General features: G+C 34.8%; 1 protein-coding gene across 1 annotated transcript in view; it reads right to left on the bottom strand.

Moving 5' to 3' along the window:
• LOC137391695 (uncharacterized) overlaps positions 1 to 9,979 on the bottom strand; it is a 57,562-nt gene extending 47,583 nt beyond the window's left edge. Inside the window, exons 1-5 of the mRNA XM_068078222.1 lie at positions 9,817 to 9,979; positions 6,351 to 6,456; positions 3,993 to 4,106; positions 2,638 to 2,721; positions 2,413 to 2,529 (exon numbers count right to left, since the gene is read on the bottom strand). Coding sequence (XP_067934323.1) covers positions 2,413 to 2,529; positions 2,638 to 2,721; positions 3,993 to 4,106; positions 6,351 to 6,456; positions 9,817 to 9,877 — 482 coding nt within the window. The 5' untranslated portion in view covers positions 9,878 to 9,979. The remainder of the gene's footprint in view (positions 1 to 2,412; positions 2,530 to 2,637; positions 2,722 to 3,992; positions 4,107 to 6,350; positions 6,457 to 9,816) is intronic.
• Positions 9,980 to 24,110: the final 14,131 nt, after the last annotated feature.

Here is a 24,110-nt window from a genome sequence, read left to right as displayed (position 1 = left end):
TCGTAGTTCAAGTTGCGTTTTAAAACTTGACCGGCTTGTTGGTTTACGTTATGTGGAATTTCTTGCATAATACGAAGCAAAAACTTTACATAAACTTTTTACATTATGTGGAACGTTTATAGTGTCTACTGTATTAAAAATGAACTTGCACAAAATTTTTAGTAATTTTTTTCGAAAAGTACAGTAGCCGCTTCTATAACGTAAATTCCAGATAACATAAAGAATTTATGTAAAGTTTTTGCTTCGTACTACGTAAAAAATTTTATATAACGTAAAGTGTCAAGTGGGTGCAAGTCATAGATGTATCAACTATACTATATTAATTGTATAGTTAATAGGTCTATGGTGTAAGTACTCAAATTTAATTTGAATACTGATAATCTTATGGTTAGTCTTAAAATGTCGCTTTCTCTCTCGCCGCACTTGTGAAAAAACCCAATGTCCGTATAGCGTTGTCTCTATTATACACAAATTCCATGACATTCTAGTTCGCCATGGTAGATCGTCAAATGTGTCAGCAAAACAGAGAGAATAAGTAGCAGCGCAATTGTGCACAAATACTTGAAGGTCGATCGAATGCTTTAGGTGTTACAGCGTCGGCCTACCAATCTGAATGTTACGAGTTGGAGTCTCATCGAAAGCTATATTTTATACTAACGTTGACCCCCGGAAACATATAGACGATGGACAGGTAGACACCACTTTTATTATGTAAAAATAAATTTTTAGTTTGCTTTATTTGTTATTGGTTTTCCTTTGCGGAATAGACTTTGCTATCTTGAAAAAATAAACAAATCATGGTGAATAGACATAGACGATGAGCGCTAAACTGTAAACTAAACAAATTGTAAATTTACGACAATCATGAACCAGAAAACGAAAGAAGGTGAAAAGTTGTCGATGCGAACCAATAAAGCTGCCGTTACAGTCCACTTATGGTCTATTTTTTCCTACTTGTACGGCCCAAGGAGGAGTTTGGAAAAATCTTGGAACAAATAAGGAAATTTACACGTATTTTACTGTTTGTACAACATAAACGTTCCTGGAAGGGATTATATACATTATAGAATCGTTTACTGTGTCAGTATTTTTTTATAATTTGCGGTTGTTTTTGATGTTTGAATGTGATCTGATTGCCAGGATATTTCAAGATTAAAATCAATAAAACTTGATCGCAATTAAAATGCTCAGATCACGCGAAAGTGCGATTATGACGTCTATAGTTGCAAAGAGACCGGCAGAATAGAGACGCGTAAAGGTATGGCTACACGTACCAATTTTTCCGTTGATTCTGACTGAAATCACGAAATGAATGAAAATCTGATTTTTCGGCCGAAATTCACAGAATTGTCAGAGCTGTGCCTGCACACTGAAATCGTAGACAAAACGCTTTCAATTGGCTAAACAAATTATTAGCATGCATAACTCTAGCAGCTTTTGCAATTTATATAGTCCGAGGCACATAACGCGACACGCAAGAAAAATACTAACGCGATTTGCCATAGTAAATACGATGCAATTGACTTGATTGCGCTCAAGATGGCAACTTTTTCTACAACGGAACTTTTGTTGCTAAAAAAGAAACTGTTATTATTAAAAAACGATTTGTAGCCATGGTGTCCAAAGGATAAAGAACCAACAATAGCGCAATTTAGGCAGTTGCTTCATATGTACTATGTTGAATTGCGCTGGAACTTCTATTGTGTGTCATCATACGTGTCTTGGACTATATAAATTGCAAAAGCTGATAGAATCGTGCTCGCCAATAATTCTTTTAGCCAAATAAAACGTTTCATCAACGATTTGGATGTGCATGCACGGCTTTGATAATTCTGTGAATTTTGGCCGAATAATTCTGTGTTTTTCGTTCATTTCGTGATTTCGGTCAGAATCAACGAAAGAATCGGTACGTGTGGCCGTACCTTAACGCTGCAATTTGAATGCAGTACCCCATATCAACTATCGCAAAAATAACAACTAGTGACATCATTTCACACATTTTTCTTCTGAGCGTTTTAACCGCGATCAAGTTTTGTAGATTTTAATCTTGAAACATCTTAGCAGTCAGATCACCTCAAGCATCAAAAACAATCACAAATGATAGAAAAATGCCGATACTTTCTGATAAAATCTACTAAAATCTTGAGTAAGTCCATCTTTAAAGTAATAAAATACCAAAACTAGATGCGCTGACCCTGCTGACCAGGTAGTGAAATTCCTGCTGATAATAATAAGTGTTTTCATGATTAAATTCTTATGGCTAGCTGTGGAAGTGAAGGACTCACTGCTTTTAAATCATCAAAGAGGAATGTTACAGGTGAAATGTTAGCTAATGACCAAGAGTCATACGCTAACAGCTTTGACCAACTTTGAGTCTCAGGAGAAGAACAGTAAGGACATTGACAGGCTTACCTAGCCGAAAGCCCGATAGAACCGACATCGGTAAAGTCAGCTGGAATTGGATCAGCTGATGGCTGCATGTGAATCAGGGCCGGTGGTGGGATTTCCAAGGCTATGCACGTGTCATTTCTGTAACGCGAGGCATTTAGAGTAAATGTCACACAACCTTTACACAAGCAGGTGTGTATCTCATAACAACGATTATAACTCGAGAGGTGAGAATAGCAAAAGGTTTACCCATTGACTGTCGATGAATTGTCCTCAGTTTCCCAATCATTAAACATAACAGAAGCCATCGTAGTGCCATATTCAAAGCTGACTCTACAAGTAGCAATACTGCTGGTTAAAAGCTTTAGCAATCTATGACAGCTGACCTTCTGACCTTTACTAAATTACATAACTTTCAAACATAAGAAATCAGTACCTGAAGGAAGAATAGTTCTAAAAATCAAAGTCGTAGTACAGACCGATGACAGCAGCAACAAAGCATTTACACAGGCTGATGTTTTAGGACAATATGGCAAAAAACAGACACTGGGGCAAAGGACAGACAGACGACAAACTGAAGTTTATATATATATAGATGTGTGTATCTATATAAATCTCAAGGTTTGTCTGTCTGTCATTTGTCTGTCCAGTTATAGCAATAAAGTTTTAGCAACAGAAAATCACCTCCGTAGCGGATTTGAACCCGCGACATCCAAATCACTAATCTACTAACAAGCGCGTAACCACAAGGCTAAGCCGTTCGAATCATTCCCATCGCTTTTACCATATATTGTGTTCTTTTCACGTTTGCACAAGCTAAATGTGCACTTTTTATTGTTAATCAATATTACCTAAAAGTTTGCGTTTGTTGTTTTTTGTAATTTTTTTAAAAGCTAAATTTCTTACCATTATCCATTTTTTTCAATTTTTAATTTTCAAATGTGCCTATTTACAGTCCTATTTCCACTCCTCGTAAATCTGTAAAAGCTAAATGCTTTTTATGTGGACAATTGTATTCTCTGGAGTAGGAATTGCCTCTACATTCTCTCTCCGATTGATCAAACAAGGAAAGTCCAATATCTCATTTTAATGTTTGTACTAGTATCGAAAGGTACCAGTAACATTCATTAAAACTTTGAATACAACGAGCTTCTGCTGCAACAGTAATTTTTTTAGAATCACACACTTCCATGTACGCATTGTTTATTTTTCTTCTTAATTTGCTCGAACTGCACAAAAACACTTTTTTCATTATAGGAAGTTTAAAAGTTAGGATAGTAAATATTGTAAATGTTGAGTAAAAATAAGTTTTCTGCGCAACGACTTTTTTCTTACTCGGACAATGCCAGACATCCAGTAGTATATATGTATATGTATCTTCATTCACTAGAATTAATGTTATTCTCATAACATATTTTATATGAAACTTATAATTAATAGTTCATTCAGATAAACCACCATAAGGCATATCTAAATAATTAAACTATCTGGATAAATTAAATACTTTTTGTCCAGAAAATTCCTGTTCCACTAAAGAAGCTGAAATACAACAGCAAAAGGGGGGAGGGGCAAATATGAGTCAATCTTTGCATAGCAGATCTTACTGGTGTGAACAAGAGGTTGGTGGTGGAACATTTTCTAAGCTCTTCTCGCTATACGTAACAGATCTGTAGCCCAGCTCATCATTCAGTAGGTGTCGCACTATGTCATTAATCAACCTGCAAGACATAAGTATTTTGTCTTGTCAGGCAATGAATAGCTAAGGCTAGCTTCTCCGCACCAATCACTTGATGAGAAGGTCAAACTGACAGTTATGACAATATATGTTATTCTAGACATGTGCTGAGGGAGTAATACACTTGACATTTATATACGCAACTAATGACCCAGCATAGATTGTTGAATGTATTTTGTGCAGTCACAAACTAGGTCACTTTATTTAAAATGTAACAAACAACATGGGAAGGTTATATTTCACATTTCTTACCACGGATACTGCCTGCCGAAAATAGAACACATAGCAACACTCTCGGGTTCATTAACTTGCTACCATCTTTAAATTGTGAAGTTACTAATTAAATGTATGTATATATAACTCTATGTATGTATAACTCTATGTATGTATAACTCTATGTATGTATAACTCTATGTATGTATAACCTTTTACTGGCATTGGTAATCATCAACAGTTTTCATTAAATACCAAAAAGAAAGCAAAAAATAAAAAGACAAAAAGCAGGAATTATTGAGTGAGTTGAACAAACGTGTTTTGAAAGTTGATAACCTAACAGTATTGCGGAGGAGTCGGCATAGTGAATTGTACGTTGTAGTAACAGAAAGTTCATACACTGAAATATATAATGGTGGATGTAGTATGTTGACCTCACGAAATAGAAAATGATGTTTGTCATATGTGATAAAAGATAAATACAAATATTCTGGGCATAGGTGGCTTAACGTCAGCGGTAACATGTGAGCCCCTCCATATCCCCAGTCTAAACCAATATTGATAACTGAATTTTTATATAGAAATATGTTAAATTTTCCGGATAGTCATAATTAATAACGGCAGTCTACAAACAACAATAATGAAGCAATTTTAAGGAATAGATACATAATTTCAATCAAGCAATGTGTAGATAAACAAATGGTGTATCATCAAAACAGCTCTAGTGTTAGGACTACAAAAGGAAATGAACAACAAGGACGATTATTTGCTAAAGCCAAAGCTGATTCACTAAAAACTTTCTCAGCAAACCGATCAAGAGATGTATAAGCTCAGCGCTTATTTTTCAATTTGGTAAACCATACTAACAAGCATTTTATGAGTATGAGTCAAAGTAATTGAGAGTTAGAGTGATTTCTTTGTTGAAGCTGATTACAAATCTAGAGGCTGTTGATTACAAGGGAAGCAAAATAGATGTGAATGAAAAACTTTTGGCGCAAAAGATTGAAAACAGGCTTACGACACACGAGATGAAACAGCGATTGCTTGATGACTATTGTTACCTAGCTTTCTTTATTAAGGGTATCTGTAAAACCTTACTTTTGATTGGCCTTGCAATACCGTATGTCCTATTGCCTCATAAAAACTCACTTCTGATTAGTCTCATAAGACCTTACACCCGATTGTTTCACACGACGTAACTTTCAACTAGTCTCATAAGACCTTACTTCCGATTGGTCTCATAAGACCTCCCATCCGATTGGTCTCATAAGACCTCCCATCCGATTGGTCTCATAAGACCTCCCATCCAATTGTTTCACATGACCTAACGTTCAACTAGTCTCATAAGACCTCACTTCTGATTGGTTTCAAAAGACCTTACTCGTGATTGGTGTGACAAAATCTTATTTCTGAATAGTCTCATCAGGCTTTACATCTGGTTAGTATTAGAACACAAGGAAGCACTGACCTTGACAGCAGTCTAGTGCAAGAGCAGCTTTTAAAAGCAAAACATGACGTTCGGAGTTGACTCAAAAACTTGCCTAAACAGCTTATAATCTGTCACAACCTATTACATATTGTTTAGAGGAATACTAAACAATAGCGTAGAAGAGAACTCCAAGTTAAACTCCAGGCTTTATAAGCATGCAATAGTGCAGCTAGTTCACATTACATAACAACTAGGAACATTTACATGTTTAAAAAAAAAGACATAAGTAATTTATCATTGTCATGTTATAGCATCTACCATTACATAACCGCTAGGAGACCTTAGCCTTTTTTGAATAGCAAGAAGTCAATGCGAAGTAATTAATCTAGCATTGTTTTATCATTGCAGCCAAACAGATAAGCCACCCTAACTCATTGTTAGTCATTTCCAAAAGTTATCAATTGTGCACATCCAGGATTTGTTAGCCTTAAACATTAGGATTGGAGCTAGTCAAAATATGTTCTCTGATAGTCCCTATTTTGCGTGCAAGAACGCGAGATAAGCCAAATAAAGCTACTGAAATACCGCTGTGTCAAGTAGGAGGAGGAAGATATCGTCACGTTATGTTCTTTATAATAATCCGTGCCATCAAGGTGGTAGTAAAAATGCCTTGATATTCGCTCGGAGGTCACTGTAAAAGAAGGACACAATAAAACAAGACATTAAAATAATAGGCATGGATAGGAAACATTAGCAAATGCAAGCTAAACGCAGAGGTTTAATAAATCCATGATATTTATAGTTTGTCACTGCAATTCTATGCTTCAAATGTAACCTTTGTACCAGTTAAAACTCTGTAAAGAAATACTTGCAGACACATTTTTATGCGTAGAGATTAGATAGAACTGTTATTGAAAACACGTTAAATCTATGAGGTAAGTACCGGATGCATATATTACAATTTTGTTAACAGATTTCAACTTTGTTAAATCAACTTTTTAAATTAAACTGATATAACTGGCTACAAGAAGCAATGCAAAGACACTCTCGAAAGCAAACCAGATAGTCCTTTTGTAGATAAAATCTTTAAAGCCTGTCAGTTTCATTTGTCAAATGCCTCTTCAAAAAATAAACGCGTTAGAAGATTTTTTCAAAGACAACGCTTTTCATTAATTGCCTGTCATACATAGGAAAATGATACCAAAGACCAACCATTAAGGAATAGAAACAGAGATTGTTGTACTGATAGGCGACAATATCAAAGATGTAAAAGACATGAGAAGTATAGGAAAGGATTTGATAACTGAGATTATCTGGGAAAATGATATCGGAAGGATGTGATTGAACTGCTAGTAGGACTAGCTAAATAACATGACGTTCATGAGCAATTCAGAGAGCCTGCATGGGAACTGTACATTCTGATTTCATTACTACTATGACTACCACTCTATCTGTATAAGGATCAGTTGGCATAATGATACTTGAGCACTGAGTGTACCAGCAAACAAATAGATGATAAGCATCTATCTTGGATTATAGTGTAACAAACAATGTCAGCTGAGTAGTACCACTTTATGCAACGGTTGTGACAAAAGGAATGACTAAAGTATATATGAACTATTTGTGCACTTGAACGGGAAATGATTTCATAGTCAATAAAAGCACAATATCAGAACTTTTGATTGTTTTGACAGAAACAGGATCGACAAACAGAGGACGGGTGACCACAGAATAAACTATTAAATAAATAAACAAGTTTCATATACTGATGTTTGGAAAAAATACAGTCCATCATCCAAAATACGCACACAGGCGAAATAAATTGAATGTGTCAATTTACAATCATGTCAACATGCGAATATTTTTACATATACCGTTTATATAACATAAAATTTGAACAAGTAATTGTATCGACATACAAAGCAATTTGCAAAATATAGCGCCAGCAGTTTCTCTAAACATTGCAGTTTTGAAAATCAGTAATTCCATGTATGTACAGTGGTCTCCTTCATACAATTTGGTTTCACAGTGTTCAAATACTATCAAACCTTGCTTTTTTCGTCCTAAAGAAATTTCCTAGAAACTAGTGCAAATGGTAAGAGTAGGCAAAAAAGAAAGCAATGCTTTCTTTAAAATAAAAACAAATAATAAAAAACATGAGCAAACATGCTCAAATCCTCAACATTCTCGAGCAAAAACCGCCAAAACTGTCTAGCAATTATCATGAGGAAGAATGTCAAACTAAATCATAAAAGAAACCTGAAACTAGAGAAAGGGAAGGGCTGGCCACGATAATTAGCAACAAGTTTTGAAAATATCCAATATTTTTAAAATTTGGATTAACGTTATTTATATTAATATGAATATAAATAACGTTAATCTCCAGTTTGATTAGTCAGAATGAGACTAGCTCCATATCTTTACCAACACCTCTATCAGCACCATTTCCAGAACCATCAGGCTACACCTCTTTTAACACATGAAGTGACCATAAAAAAATCTTCCTATGTTTATAAATTTATTAATTTTGTTTCTTACATATAATTTAGTTTTTATATAATTGCATACAATACACTTGCCTTAATGCTGTATGTAAAGTAATATTTGTGCAACATACAATGGTTTTAAAATACGAAGCAAATATTGAAATGAATTAACTTTGTATGTCTAAGTTTAACAATACTTCAACAAGTTAATCGCGCTCTCTTATTTTTAGCATTAAATTAAATTAGACATTTATTGAGTAAACAATTCTGGAAAAAAGAAGCAACTGGACAAAAATGGTTGACACACTTTATGTAAGCGTTAGTGTGAGGGTTAGTCGATTAAAATAATGTGATTTAAATCATCCTCAAAAAATCATGTTTGATGATTTTTTTTATTTTTTCCATGTCAAAAAATGGGACTTATAAAGGGTCTACTGTGAATATGAACGGCACAACTTGGTCAAAATTGAAATAAAAACAACTTTTAATAAATTAAAGTGATGCAAAGTTGTTTTGTTATGTTGCTAATGTTTTCAGGTCGCACACTTCAACAAAATAAAATAATATTATGTTAGCGGTTATGAAAAAAAGCTGGTAATTGTTGTCTTCAAAAAAACCCGAATTAAATCAAAAAAATTTGATTGAAATAAAAAAGATCGGAGTTTTTTTTAAATCATGATTATTTTTTCCAACCCTAGCGAGTGTTTTTGGGTATGCAGTAGCCATTTGAAAAAGGGAGCGATTTTATTGTAACCAACGAGTCAATACATGGCCATGATGGTTGAAACACATCGTTGTTTTCCATGTGAATTCAGTTGACACTTAGTGCCTAGTTACACTGGCATATGAACAAGTAGGCCTAACGATGGAACACTGGAAATAAGCTACATAAAATTTCTGTCTAAATCTCAAAATAAATGGTGGCAATAAAAGCAAACTCAGTAAACTATTTCCCTAAAAAATTAAAATTTAAAAAGTGCTGGCAAAAAACAGCTGACCATGGATAGCAATTTTGGCAACCATTAATACATTTCACAGACAATTTTGAAGTTCAAAATTTCCAATTCAAAATTGGAGCAAGTTTTAAAAAGGTATGACTGTTTCCAATACAAATTTTAAGATACCCATGACTCTCACAGTAGAGTTGCAATACTACAAAATTCTGTTAAAATATTGTATTTGCTGACAATATACAAAAAGTTAAAAAAAACTTTTTGGAAATAATTGCTACCAAATAGTTATTTATTTGTGGAAAATTCATCATGTTTTAAACATCTATGCTTGATAAGTTTGCATGTGAATAGTAGTTGCACAAAATGAAATATTGTGAGTTTTCCCTAAAGTAGGTTCACTTATCTGTCAATCCTGCAGATGTCACACAAAAATTAAGAAACAAGGACAAAGACAATGAACCAAAATGTAATTTCTTACTTTAGCAACAAAAGAGGCCAAGATACAACTATAGCCTACCTCATGATGATATTACTATTAATAAAAAATAATCTACTACAAAGCAATTATGTGGTTCTGGCAACTATGCAACTACATACAGTAAATAAAGTTACCTTGATTAAAGACGGACAGAATAAGAAGGCTGAGACTCGCGGAAACGAAGTTGTAAATCATAGTAGTGTTCCGACAAAGGCAGTTCACAAAAATGTTTCCTGGTCCACAAACCCTCTGTTTTCACGTGACCATGATTACATATTTTATCCACCAATGTATTTCTTATCCTAATAAAACAAAAGATAACTTAATCATTCAAATATCTTAGAAATATATATACATATATATATATACATAAGGTGTTTTCTCAAATCGAATACAAGTTAAATAGTTTGTTAAATGCAGTGATAGTAAATAGTTTCTCTTAAACTGCGAAAGTAACACAAAAAGGAAGTAACAAATAATTTTAGAAATCCTGATCGTAATACATAAGTATATATCAGAGATAGCAATGTACTCCTCGACCAAAACTGTTACTGTACAATATTTGTTGTTCGCTGCTGTCTAAAACTACAGCATAAAGACCGGGAACACTAGTAATAACAAAAGAGCTTATGCGAGAGATCTATATACTATTTATAACTATAAAATTTTCGTAATAAATAGCAACAATTGATGTGCAAAACTGATAACCTAATACAGTAGCAATTTCCTAATACAGGTTGTTAACCATTTTGCTAACATTGGCCCTATCCTACTAATATTATAGGCGTTAGAAGGCCTACCTTATTTTCTCACAAACGCGTACTAGCACCAAATCTAACCAGTGCTCGCGATGTCATTAATATAGATAATATTTGAAACTCATAATCTGAGGCTAGCTAACGAGCCCAATTAGTTCAAGGTAACATTGACATCTATTTTGTCTCGGTTAACTACAATTCGCTAAGAATTAATGTTTATGCTTATGAGTTTTATTTTTATTCTAGCGAGGTAGTGGGTAATTCAGAGCTTTATTTATCCAGAGCTTATTTCTGTAAGATTCATCTGTTTATCAAACGATGACAAGTAAATCTACGAATAAATTGTGAACAGGCAAATATTGTATTATTTAAATTTATTAGAAAGTTGTTTGGCGTTGAATGATTCATAGATTACATCGATCAATGCCGAAGTATTAGACAATTGACTGTTCATTTTGTCATACGAGTATAGTGCTACTAGTGTGATCTGAGCTAAGCCTTTTTTACGAAGTCTACATTATTTCTTGAAACTGCACTACATTTAACTTTATGCTTTACATGCTGTATTGCTCAATGTGATAATCGGAGTTGTTCTGTTTGCAGCACTACTGATGGTGTGTTTTTAGCAGGCTGCTACTTTTTCCACAGTTCTAATTTTATATATTCATCATATTCAAAGTTGAAAAAGAAATTCACCTTATATTAGAGAGAAGACCAATTATCCACCAACGTTTTGTTGTAAAGCGTTTTATATACGGAACGTGTGAAGAGAGCGTTGGAATGAGGTAGACACAACTCGTACTTTTGGCGTATCTATGATACATTTTGAGACCGACTCTATTGTGCTCTGCTAAAACCAACAAATTGCGCTGATCCCAACGCTTCCTAAAAAAAAGCCTGCTGAAATCATTTGGAGGGAGTTGAAATCAAATCATTTGGGCTCTGCTGAAACCAACAGAGTGCACTGAACCTAACGATTCCTAAAATGCAACCTACTGGAACCAACAGGACAACAGGAGGCAGCTGAAACCAACTCACTTGTGCTCTGCTGAAACTAACAGAGTGTGCTGAACCCAATGCTGCTTTAAATGCAACCTGCTGAAACCAACAGGAGGGGACAAAACTCTGTAAGAACAATAGCTCTTCAGTTTTAATCATCGCAACTTTCTCCGAGCTTGCTGTCGATTGTTCAACTGACAATCAAAAAGCGATATGATTTCCCCAATGAATAAACAATTTTATTGAAGTAACATTTTCATGTGTCTCCATAAGGAGCAAACACAAACTGACCTGCCTAAAAATCGTAACAGTGTTTATAATGCATAAACGGTTGAACTAGAGCTTAATAGTTATTGTTCGAACCGACCAATCATGTTACATTGCTATCTGCTAACTTTGCAGAGCTTACACATAGGAAACAATAAAAAATTATTATGCTGCATGTAACTAATCATCATGGTGCAATAAACTAGGCACTAACAGAAAGCCCATGAAGAATGACAACTAATATGGTGTAAACCGCACTCTCACGTAATAGAAAGGCATATTTGGGGGACAAAGAGTAATACATACAAAATTTAGTTGCGAGAAAAAGTATAAACAATACAGAAACATTATTTAGAAGAATTTACTACCTAGTAACTAATTGGAATAGATACTTCGACCATTCCGTCATAGAACCATAAACATAAATAAATTTTATTAGCATGCGACCAGTATGAATAAAATAGTTAAAAATTGTCAATTGCGTAAAAATTTCCACAAATGGCGTATTTCACCTGTTTTATGTCAACTTCCATCCCAGAAGTCTTTTGTATATATAGTGACTTGGACGCCTTGTCTATTCATCAGTCTATCAGAAATGAATACCAATGGAGTTGCTCTCCCATGGCCCTTTTCAGGACCATCACCCATTTCGTAGAGTTTCCTCACTAGAATAGCTTACCTCAGGTAATTTACCACAGGTAATTTACCACAGGCAACTTTCAATGCTCACATCAAAAAGCACAGGCACTAAAAAGCAAATACGCATAGGTAAAGCCAGCTCTATATCCAGAGCGTGAAAGTCGCCAGTTTTTTTGTATGCAAATTCCATCTAGAACATAACTTTGTAGCATTTGTCAGCTTATACAAAAAATATATTACAAGACTATGAGTTTATGTTAAAACTGTTCAATTCATTAGCGAAAAGAAAAGAAACCAAGCCAGTCTACGTGTTCAATCACCTACAGAATATCATCATTCAGCACCCATCAGCCTGCAACCAATCATCAACCCTCAATCTCAGATACTCAAAGCAGTTTGCAGATATGACAAACATGATAAAACAATTGTTTCGAGGAAAATCTGGGCCACACAAATGACCTCTAGTACTGCAAAAACTCTAGGGTACACTTCTTTGTTGCGGATAAGTACTTGTATATAAAACTGTGCTGGTTAACTGACCAAGCAGAACAATTTCGCAGCTCGCTCAACTTATTTGTACATTAGGCATTGCAAACACAGTTGTTCTGCGCTTCTCTCTAACAACTACAGGGTGTTTATTGCTTGCTTATCAGCTGCTGGACCTACATGTACATAGACAAAGGTTGGCATTGCTACCAAATAATCTAGTGCTGGCATCAGCAAAGGCAAAACATCTTTGTCGTTTGATTGCCAGTCCAGCAAGAGATAAATGTGAAGTTATTTATCATAGTAATGTGCTATCATTGTAGCTGAACAAATAAGCCACCCATAACTCATTTTCAGTCATTTCTAATTTATTATCAAGTGGGTACAACCATGCTATGTTAGCCCTACAAATTAGGGTTGGAGCTAATCCAAATATATGTTCTCTGATAATCCCTAGTTTTTATGCAAGAACTCGAGATAAACCTAGAAAAGCTATGTAATACTATTGTGTCAAGTAGGAGGAAGATATCATCACATTATGTTATTTATAATAATCCGTGACATTGATATGATATGGTAGGATATATTGATTGTTACATTACTAGCCTCTCAAGCTCTCAGACCGATCAATTATTTACACCTTTTGTGTTAGAGGGATAACTCTGATGCTAATAGTACTACATCTTTGTGGCAAGCAATATGATCACATCACTTCAAAAGCGCCAAGTCCAGAGTTGTGTCTTTTCTAACAAATCAGCCAATATAGAGAGGAAAGTTATCTAAAGCCTTTTCACTCACCTCACCTTTGTAAAAGATTAAAAACAAAGTAATAATTATATCAAAACATGGTTCAAATTTATGGAATTCTAATCAGTCAGTATGGATATTCAAAGTTTATTTAAAACCAGGTCTCGCTGCAGATGTTTCGCAATGTAAAAAAACTGCGAGGACAATCAAAGTTGTCATTTCGAAAATTAAGTGAAGGCAAAGTTGGTCAATGGAAAAGAAAATGCATGGAAAAATATACATTGAACATTTTTCTAATGTATGCTCCAAACTGTTTTGTGATTTTGTGTGCTCCAACTCAAAAAAAAGCAATCCTCTTTGGCAAACAAACAGCTGATAAACTTTATCATGTTTTTCAAAATGAAAGCACTTAGAAATGTTTTAAGTAAATACCTGCAACATGCATCTGACAATTATTAAGCATTCATTGAGACTAGTTTGTGAGAAAAATTTTCATCATGCAACTTGGATCACATCAAGTTTTCTATTCTTTTAGAGCGCTAGTTTATATCTTTTTTTGGATATGCTGAACATTTTGTAGATATGTAGAACATTTTGCCGAACCTCTGTGAGTACCTCACCGAACTCCTCGAGTTTAATCTAACATTGAACATTTAACATCGAACAGTTAACATCTAACTATAACCTCTTGAATGCCATTGTGCACTATTTTTCCACCCGTCCCCTGTAGTGGCGTTTTATTAGAAGTGACGTTCAAATAGAGAGTGGTATTGTATTTTTCGATTAGATCGTCAGAATTTTGGAAAATAAATTTAACCTTGCTACGGGCGAAGCAAATGTCACCTATGTTTTTCACTCTCTTTTGGGCGGAACGCCATTAACCTTTTTAGATGTTAGAAATCTGCTACAACTTACTTCCAACTTGTAGATCTCTAAATGAATATGCATTGAGAAGCTTAGAAACATCTCTACCAGTTGATTTATATTGCTTGCAATTAACTTACGATGATCTTATAGCTTGCATAGCAATTTGTTGGAGCTTTCAATTCTTTATTTCATTATTTAAACTTGAAAAGCAGATTTTTATTTTTTTATAACTTTAGTGAATTTAATAATGTTGCATAAAAGCTCATTGCAATAAGTGGTATGTTTGCCACAGTTTATAGTCAAAACTGGCTTTTTATGTGCTATAGAAAATGAGTTATGAGCGTCGATCCATTGAAAGTCGAGTTTTAAATATTGCTATAAATACTGCAAATATTTATTCAAGAACAAGTGACATAAACAAACCATATCAATAATACATGCAGAAACAAAAGTTAAATTTTTTATAGCAAAAATATTTACATCATTTTCTCAGTCAGTTGCATTCTGATTGTTGCTTTCGTTTTGATCCATTTCATTTTCTGGCTGTTGAATACCTTCCGCAGCGTTTTCTGACTTCAATGTTTCTTTTGCTCTGATGAACTTGTTGATATTCATGTCCAAATCATTTTTTTAGCGGAGCAAAACTTTTACGCGTCGCCATTCAGAATACTTTTTGCAGAAATAATGAGAAAATTTTATTCATATGTACAGCTTGTTCGCGAAGCACAACTTTTAGCCTCAAAATAGCAGTACAGATTCCATCGAAATTGCTAAACCTTTTTCATATATGTCGAAGTATGAAGACAAGGTGAAACAAGGAACTACTATTAGCCTGATTCAATTATTAATTATTTTTATGGTGTTGCTTTCATAGTTTTTAAAAAAAAATCGTAAGCTTTTGAATTAAAAAACGAACTTCGATATAAACACCGACTATGAAATAATTAATTGTTAATGATGTAACCGAGTCATTAGCACTATTTTGTGGACACTTCTACTAATCACGCAATATTTTTTACTGATCTCTTATGGGTTCATAAAGATCATCGAAAAATATTAAAGTGTCAGTCAAATAGAAGTAGCATTCAATTAAACGGTGGCACTCTATTTCTCAACCCTTATCCTATGGTGGCATTCAAATAAAGATGGCGTTTAAATTGAGGTTTAGGGTTAATTAGGTTCAGGTAAATAGAGCTACCGCTTTAAAATTAGAAAACATTTGTTTTCAACATTCTTTGCATTGGTTCAGATGTTCTGCAACAGTCATTATACACAGCAAAATGTTTGCCATCTACATTTTATTGAATTTTTGTGGCATTTGCCGAGTTGTTTATTATACAAGATTTATTTGTACATCTTGAAGAGGTTGTGTTACTGTGCGCAATAGCTGGCTATATTGACAGGAGGACTATGCAATGTTTCAGTGCTGTTTTATTAGATCAGATGATCTACCAGTGTCTGTATTGGTTGTACTTTGAATGATCATTTTTGCTACAATTACATCAGCAATTTGCTGACTTATTTTGAGCCAATTTAAGTTCTTGCAATTCATGGTCATTGCCCTAAAATGAATCACCACACAAATTTAATGCTGCTCAGTCAGTGCAATTAAAACAGATCTTACGTGTTATCCGTCGTTTGCTTGAATTAGAAATGTTCTCCTTTTTATATAACTAAACAGGAGTTATTTTCTCCCTCATTTGCATGACTACTGGGAAGGTCTTTTCTTACATAAAGGAAAATAACTTCTCCTTCTGGCCTGAATAAATGATTTTACATGCACCTTCACTAGTAATCATAAAGCTATTACAATTTTTTGTAAATTAACATAGTCTAAAAATTCAATTTGCATTTTCGCAAGTTTGAAAATTGTAAGTGGAATTTCAAATTTGCTAATTCCACTTGCAATTTTCTTTAGTTGGAATTTTGCAAAAAAAAACCTTGCAAAATTTGGTTTTTAATATTTTTCTTATTTCCAGTATTTTATGTATAGCATCATATAGCAAAGTTCAGTATTATGCAATTTGTCTGACATCCTCCACCATTGTACTTTTGTTAGATCATATTGGGGTTATATATCATCATTATATACATGTACCCTAGGTCACTTATGTATTCGCCTCATCTAACTTTTGCGTTTTCACGGAGTCATCCTCTCACGAAAATTTCATGAACGAAACTAAACTATCATAACGAACGAGCGAAAACGTGGAATTAAATAGCTTTGTTCATTGATAGTCCAAGAAAAAAAAAAGGCAGCAAGCGATCAAATTGCATTATCGATCTCGACCACACAATTCTACCTGCGGTTTACAATTACAAACTAGTCCCAAATTGAAAAAAAATTTCCTACCGGTGAACCGAACCTAAGGAATCTAATTATGTTTGTTCCACTGCATTTATTTTCTCGTCACTATATTTTTGCACTCATCAGAGCTGCGGAATTAAGTTGCATCGAAATTTTACTCTGTATGCTACTCACGAAACTAAATACTCGCGAAATATAAGTGTCCTAGAGTATGCTAATATATGCAGGTTGGCTACTCAATTTAACTCCAATATCGGTTGCACAACACAGATGCTTTTCATTATCTGCTTAGTTGAAATGATGTCTGTGTTTACTTACAAGTTATTTGTCTATATGTTGTCTCATGTCTTTATGAACTTAAGCAGCATTCTAGAACTGAGGTTTTAGAATTAACTGATCAGTTGAACAACATTGTGCTATTGATGGACTAGCACCGCTTACATAAAGAGATAGAGATGCACGTCTCCTAGAGATGTTCGCCTCATTAAGTTTTTTGTTGATCTTTTTTTAATAAGTATAGAGCTCACTCTACTATAGTAAACACATCTATTATTTTTTAGATTTTAGAACACTATTATGCTAGCGGGTGAATGGCTGAAGTAGATAACCTACCAGTTCACAGATTTGCTGCTGTAGCTAAAGGCCTGCGCATTGATTTTCAGATTATTCAACTCGCTGAAAGTTTCTTCTTGTGGGTATGTACAAGTTGTTCTGTCCAAGGTTTCTTGTGGGTATGTACAAGTTGTTCTGTCCAAGGTTTCTTGTGGGTATGTACAAGTTGTTCTGTCCAAGGTTTCTTGTGGGTATGTACAAGTTGTTCTGTCCAAGGTTTCTTGTGGGTATGTACAAGTTGTTCTGTCCAAGGTTTCTTGTGGGTATGTACAAGTTGTTCTGTCCAAGGTTTCTTGTGGGTATGTACAAGTTGTTCTGTCCAAGGTTTCTTGTGGGTATGTACAAGTTGTTCTGTCCAAGGTTTCTTGTGGGTATGTACAAGTTGTTCTGTCCAAGGTTTCTTGTGGGTATGTACAAGTTGTTCTGTCCAAGGTTTCTTGTGGGTATGTACAAGTTGTTCTGTCCAAGGTTTCTTGTGGGTATGTACAAGTTGTTCTGTCCAAGGTTTCTTGTGGGTATGTACAAGTTGTTCTGTCCAAGGTTTCTTGTGGGTATGTACAAGTTGTTCTGTCCAAGGTTTCTTGTGGGTATGTACAAGTTGTTCTGTCCAAGGTTTCTTGTGGGTATGTACAAGTTGTTCTGTCCAAGGTTTCTTGTGGGTATGTACAAGTTGTTCTGTCCAAGGTTTCTTGTGGGTATGTACAAGTTGTTCTGTCCAAGGTTTCTTGTGGGTATGTACAAGTTGTTCTGTCCAAGGTTTCTTGTGGGTATGTACAAGTTGTTCTGTCCAAGGTTGGTTAAAGTTGATGTTGGACTTGACTACTATATTCAATTTTTTCAAATCTAGCTACTGCAATCAAGAAAACCTTTATATTATGGAAGATGGTGTGAGTGGGGAGTTTGGAGGTTTTTATCTTGTTAATCATACTAATCGTAGGGGTAAAGGGGGTAAAAGGTTTTTTTTTATCCACACATAATATCTATATGGTTGACACGGTTAAAATGCTTGTGCTCACTTGCTTAATTATGTATAAATGTTGCCATTGTTAAAAAATTCCATAAACAACTGGATAAAACTCTTTGATCTCTCCTGAGTGTGTGTTATCTCAGGGCAGTAAGCAAAACACGTGCCTGTTATCCAGGAAGACCTGAGATTATTAAAAACAATTTTCTGTTTCAGCGGATGGTCAGGATTATTACTAATATGTTTAAATGATTTGCACAAACACCAAAAATATAGTTATTCAACAGTGAGTAGTGAAAAGCGGTAGTGAAAAAGAGGTAGTGAAAGCGAAGCTAGTCTGTCCCAATGGCACATGTCAGGGTAAAGGATTCTTCATGCACTATGTTAAATCTGTTCTAGTCTTTCTTTACGTGTAGATGATAAAATTGTGTGCCAAGCAGGTGCACCATACAGCTGTAGAGACCTGATATTAGATGTATAAAATGTTTTCAAACCGTCAGCCTTGAGATCTAAAACCTTCAGCTGTCTCATTAAACAAGAGTCAGCTATTACATTTAGAGATCGACTGATCTACATGGCTGTTGAAACTTAAATTATTATCAACAGCTCCTAAAAACTTGGTTTTTGTGTTAGGGGAGATCAATAATTCATTATTTACTGATAAATCATTATATCGAGTGGACCGAGGTAAAGAGGTATTCATAATTACAGTCTTATCAGCATTTAAAAGCATGGAATTATCTGAGGACCACTGGCTAGCACTGAGTATGGCACTGCTTATAGAATTGCTGTCATCAACACCTAAACATGGTTTGTAAAGTGTAGTATTATTCGCATATTTTCAAGAACAAAAACCATCAACAACAAAAATCATCAACATAAATTAACCATAAAACAGATCCTAGCTTTTCACCTTAGGGACTGTCAACTTGCACAAAATCATAATCAGAAAATTTATCATAATACTTAATGCGCTGTTGACAATTGGTCAGAAAGCTCCCTACTAGTTTCACAATATTCTCATTAAAATTTTATCTCATTTTATTGAAGACAATCGAGGGCTGCAGCCTATTGAAAACTCTAGGCATGCACTTTGTACAAAGTTTGTTTTTTGATTGTCAAAAAATTTGGTAAGGTCATCTACAAGCTGAAGCAAAGCGTCTGTGGTGTTCGTACCGTTTCATGCATTTGTATTGCGACAGTCAAAATGTCCCCCATATAATAATTTTTGCTATGTTTTCTGATCACCAATGGTGGTTCCTTCTCCTAATCATATAGAGAGGTAGCAGCTAATCCTTTTCTTGTAAGGTTATTTGCAAGCAAGTTTTAACTATTAAATTCTTTAGTGCATATCCTAAACTATAGTTGTTTAGTAAAGGTACCTTTTTGCCTAGTCAAAGTTTGAAGTTAGTGCATATCCTAAACTATAGTTGTTTAGTACAGTTACCTTTTTGCCTAGTCAAGGTTTGAAGTTAGTGCATATCCTAAACTATAGTTGTTTAGCGCAGGTACCTTTTTGCCTAGTCAAGGTTTAAAGTATGCACTTTTGTACCAAGTCAGCGCCACGCATTTGGAAAGAAACTTGCACAAGTGCAGTAATTTTGCCTTCAAGCTTTTTACATGTTTTTTTCAGATTGGTTCAGGTCCTCCGAAACTGTCTGATATTTCATTGGCTCTGCAGACCTCTTATGGAAAGACCCCATTAGCGACAACTGTACTAGGTAAATCCACAACTGATCAACACAGTTCAACACTCTCACAGAAGCTTGCAAAGAAAACTGGGAAGCAGGTTATAGTTAGTTATAACGTCGCGTCTGAAGATCCAGAACTGCATCAAGAGGTCGTGGCGGTTGTTTTTGAGAAGTTGAAAGAGCACCCAGAGCAATTTTGAAAATTTCTATAATGTCAAAACAGACAAAAAACCATGCCAAACCAAGTGAGGGTAATAGATACGCGAATCCACACGGGCGCACACCGTGGGCTCGGGCTGGTGCCACAACAGCTTTCAAAGCCATAAACCCTGAATTGTTTATAAAGCCAAATAAGATTACAACTGTGATTGGCCTTATCACTCTGACTGGCTGTGTGGCTTTTATGGGGTATTTGCATGCCCAGGACGAAAATAGAAAAGACCTTGCGCAGGGTACAGCCTATAAGGCTGTGGATGAAGATGGGAAATATAGCAAGGTCGTGTCCAGAACATCTAGATGGGATTGAAATGTTGAAGGTTTTTTGACATTTTGTGCTATTTACCATTTATGCAATGCATTACAGATGAAGGAAAATTGTCACATATCAATGAGTGATTATGTCCTTTGAATGACGTTCTAAGATTATATACACTAAGAATAATTTAGAATTTTCAGTTTTGTTGAAGCTTCCAGTTGCTATAAACATTGAAAAAGGTACTTGCTTTGAAAGCCTGTTTTGTTTCACAGAGTTCAAGTCAGAGACAGTGGTTTATTCAAAATAGTTTTACTAGATTCAAAACCTTTTGTATACAACAAATGAGAAGGTTTAGTCTCTCATAACTGCATCAGTTCTTATTTGCATTTACAGTGAGAACGTGGACAAAATGGTGGATTGTGGTTGCAGTTGAGGTTGCAATACGTATTAAACATTGACTTATAACGACCTCTTCCGCTACAGTGTTTCCTTCCCTTGTGCTTCGGTGGATGTTTGTTAACTTTCTTTGTCGGGCTAATAGGTGGTCGAGTGGTTTTAGGAACTATGACCAGTGGTGGGGCAGACGAGGGGGCAGCTGGAGCGGACTGTGATGTCTTGGAAGGTTCTGCTGTGGGTTTGGGTGTTTTCATTATTGGTACTGTCTCTAAAATTTTGGTGACAGTATTTTCATTCATGGTTGTTTGATCTGCTTCCTCTGTCACAACCACATAAGCCTGCAGAGGCACCAAAGAATGAAAATAGAAAAATTTATGGACTGAGTACAAGGATTGGTTTTACAGCTGAAACATTGTAAGCTAAGTATGCAAATATAGATGTTAGCTTTCTTTGCGAGCTCAAAACTAGATGAGCTTTAGCTAGCGCATGAGAGTATTTCTAATTCAGACTTGAAACAGGTTTAGATTTCTAGGTGAGTCAAGATCCCCCGACTCCCAATTTCCACAGTTAATAAAGATTGTGTTTATTGTCATATGGAGTTCATTTTCATCATCGCGTAAAGTTTTTTTTAAATAATTCAATAGAGTAAAGGAAAACTATAAAGGCATATTTTGTGTTATTTTAAATTTGAAAATATATTTTGAATAAGGTATTAAAAAATTGAATATAAGTAATGCTCATTCCAAAATGCAAATAAGTTTGTTTACCTTGATAGTTACTGCTAAGAAACAGCAGAGAGCTGCTGAATAAAGCACACCCTTCATTCTGTTTGGACTATGTGAATGAAATGAGGGTTAAACTGCACTGTATGCTCACTGCACTTAGGCTGGTAGTGAGCATATGGTGAGCTGATAACAATGCTTTAGTCATGTGACATCAAGATTATAGCATGATTAAGTTCGTGACGTATCTTGTCAAATCAATTTCGCAAATAGATTTTTGCTCTACTTTATATCTCACAACGAAAATTTCACGGCGATTCTTTTTTGCATGTGTTAACGATTTTGGATCAGGTTTATACCAGATTTCAGGACTGATAACTTGTATAGACTTCTTCAAATCATATAATGGCTATCATTACGGGTGCTTATCATCCAGGCCTGTACCCCTCCCACAGGTTATGGCTTAGATTTCACACTTTCCGATTCAAGATTAGTTTAGCAAAAGTTTAGTTTTTTCATCTGGTCTTTTAGTAACAAATAGATGTAACTAATAGATGTAACTTCTCACAGTTTTTGTATTGTTAAGGCGCTTTTTAATAATGATGCTGTACATGCATGCAAATATCTGCACGTTGGTTGACTGCACAAAGCAATTCACTTTTTGTTGCGATTTTACTTACCGACTTTTTGCAATACCTGTCTCCAGCAATTTTTACTACCAGTCTCTGTGTCGAATTAATTTCTCTTTCTCGAAAAGTCTAAAACCTGCTAGTGGTACTAACTAGTTTTGTGCAATGATCTATGAGTCACGATAAGATGTATTACAAGATGTATTACCTACTTCGCTATTGGTAAAGTGACACCTGTCACATACTGCATTATATGGCCTTCCACAGTTTTAGGATTGTGTTTGGGGTTTTGGAAGTTGCAGGTCTGGATGGTAGGTGCCAGGCATGATGGTGAATTCATTTTAAATATATTGGTTGAGATGTCACCAAAATACATACAACGAAACTTGCAACAAAAAGCATTTAGTTGTCATCAAGATGGTTTCAGTCTCAAATGGGTTCATATGATTTTGAACAGATTCTTCATCTCAAAATAATTAATTTGCAGATCAATGTGGTGATGTAGCATCAGAGAAGTATGTTTGACCAATTAAAAGGCATGATTGTGCATTTTTATTGACAATTGTTCTTCTGTTTGTTGGCTTGTGTGAACCAAATGTACATTTAATTTCTGTATTCAACTGCACCATATTAACCCTTACGCCAATCATCATTTGTACACATGTTTGCTCAAACTTGTCTACTACGAATAACTTAGTGGTGATAAGTCTAACACATGTTCCTAATCTTACGTGATTCATAAGCAGAAGCAAGATGGTTCCTTTAACAGCCAAAACATGACATTTCATAAATTTAAAATGTTTTTTTAATTATCTCTAGCAGCTTAGAGAGTTATCTGCTCTTACATCATCTATTAAGAACTTGAAAGCACATAAGTTAATTCTAATTCCTAACATACATTAATCACCTAGCACAGATATCCCTTTAGTATACTTGATGGAGATTTAAGGAATTACTATCAATGCGATTGACTTGACGCCTCACCAGCTGGCCATATTTTCAGCTTAAATTTCTTAAGAAACCTGATAATTTTCAATTTGTTTTTCAAACGGCTTTACACTAAGTTTAATAAATCCTCCACTGTCAGATTCATCACTAGCTCCGTAAAAGTATTCCTTAAGGCTACGATAGCTATGACTATATAAAGCAAATCCAAACCCCTGACAAAACCTCAAGACTAGCAGTTAAAACCAAAAATCGTAAAGTTTTTAGTTATATCTTCACATCTGAAAATTTAGCTTTTCGTTATAAAGTGGCAGCCATCAGCTTTGAGAAATTGAGAGCATTTTGATACAAATTTCTATAATAATGTGGTACTGCCACAAGCAAGCATTAGGTCAAATTAACTCAAGAAAGTCTAATAGTCTTGGTACCTCATAGCAGAATTCCTAGGACACAGGCTAGTGCTAAGGTAACCTTTTGGACTATAACATATAACAATTACCAGTCTTATCAATTTGACCGGTTACATGTATCATCTTAATCTTTACCTGCGGGGCATCTGCGTAGGCGACAGTCTAAAGGTTAAAGGAGCTATATATACATCAAGAGATGAGAGCAAGGTCTAGATAAAATGATGGAAATATAACAACACTTGCCATTCTAACTTTTAAATTACATATCATGAGAAAAGTGTTGTTTTATGTAATTGAAATAAATTAAGAGAGAAAATAAAAACAACTGTAAAGGTTTTCAAGCTTTATCAAACAACTTTTAAATTTCATATCATGAAAATGTTTCGTGCAGGTCAAATAAAAAAATAGCGCGACTATAAAAAGGTTTAGATGTAAATGTGAAATAATTTGCAAGTAATAGCTAAATTAAGTCGGTTTTGCTACGATTACAATAGAAGACGATTCTGTAATGAT

The sequence above is a fragment of the Watersipora subatra genome, chromosome 3 (assembly GCF_963576615.1).
Source record: "Watersipora subatra chromosome 3, tzWatSuba1.1, whole genome shotgun sequence".
NCBI classification, from domain to species: Eukaryota; Metazoa; Bryozoa; class Gymnolaemata; order Cheilostomatida; family Watersiporidae; genus Watersipora; species Watersipora subatra.
The sequence above is the reverse complement of the archived record's forward strand: the minus strand, read 5'-3'. Positions and strand labels throughout refer to the sequence as shown.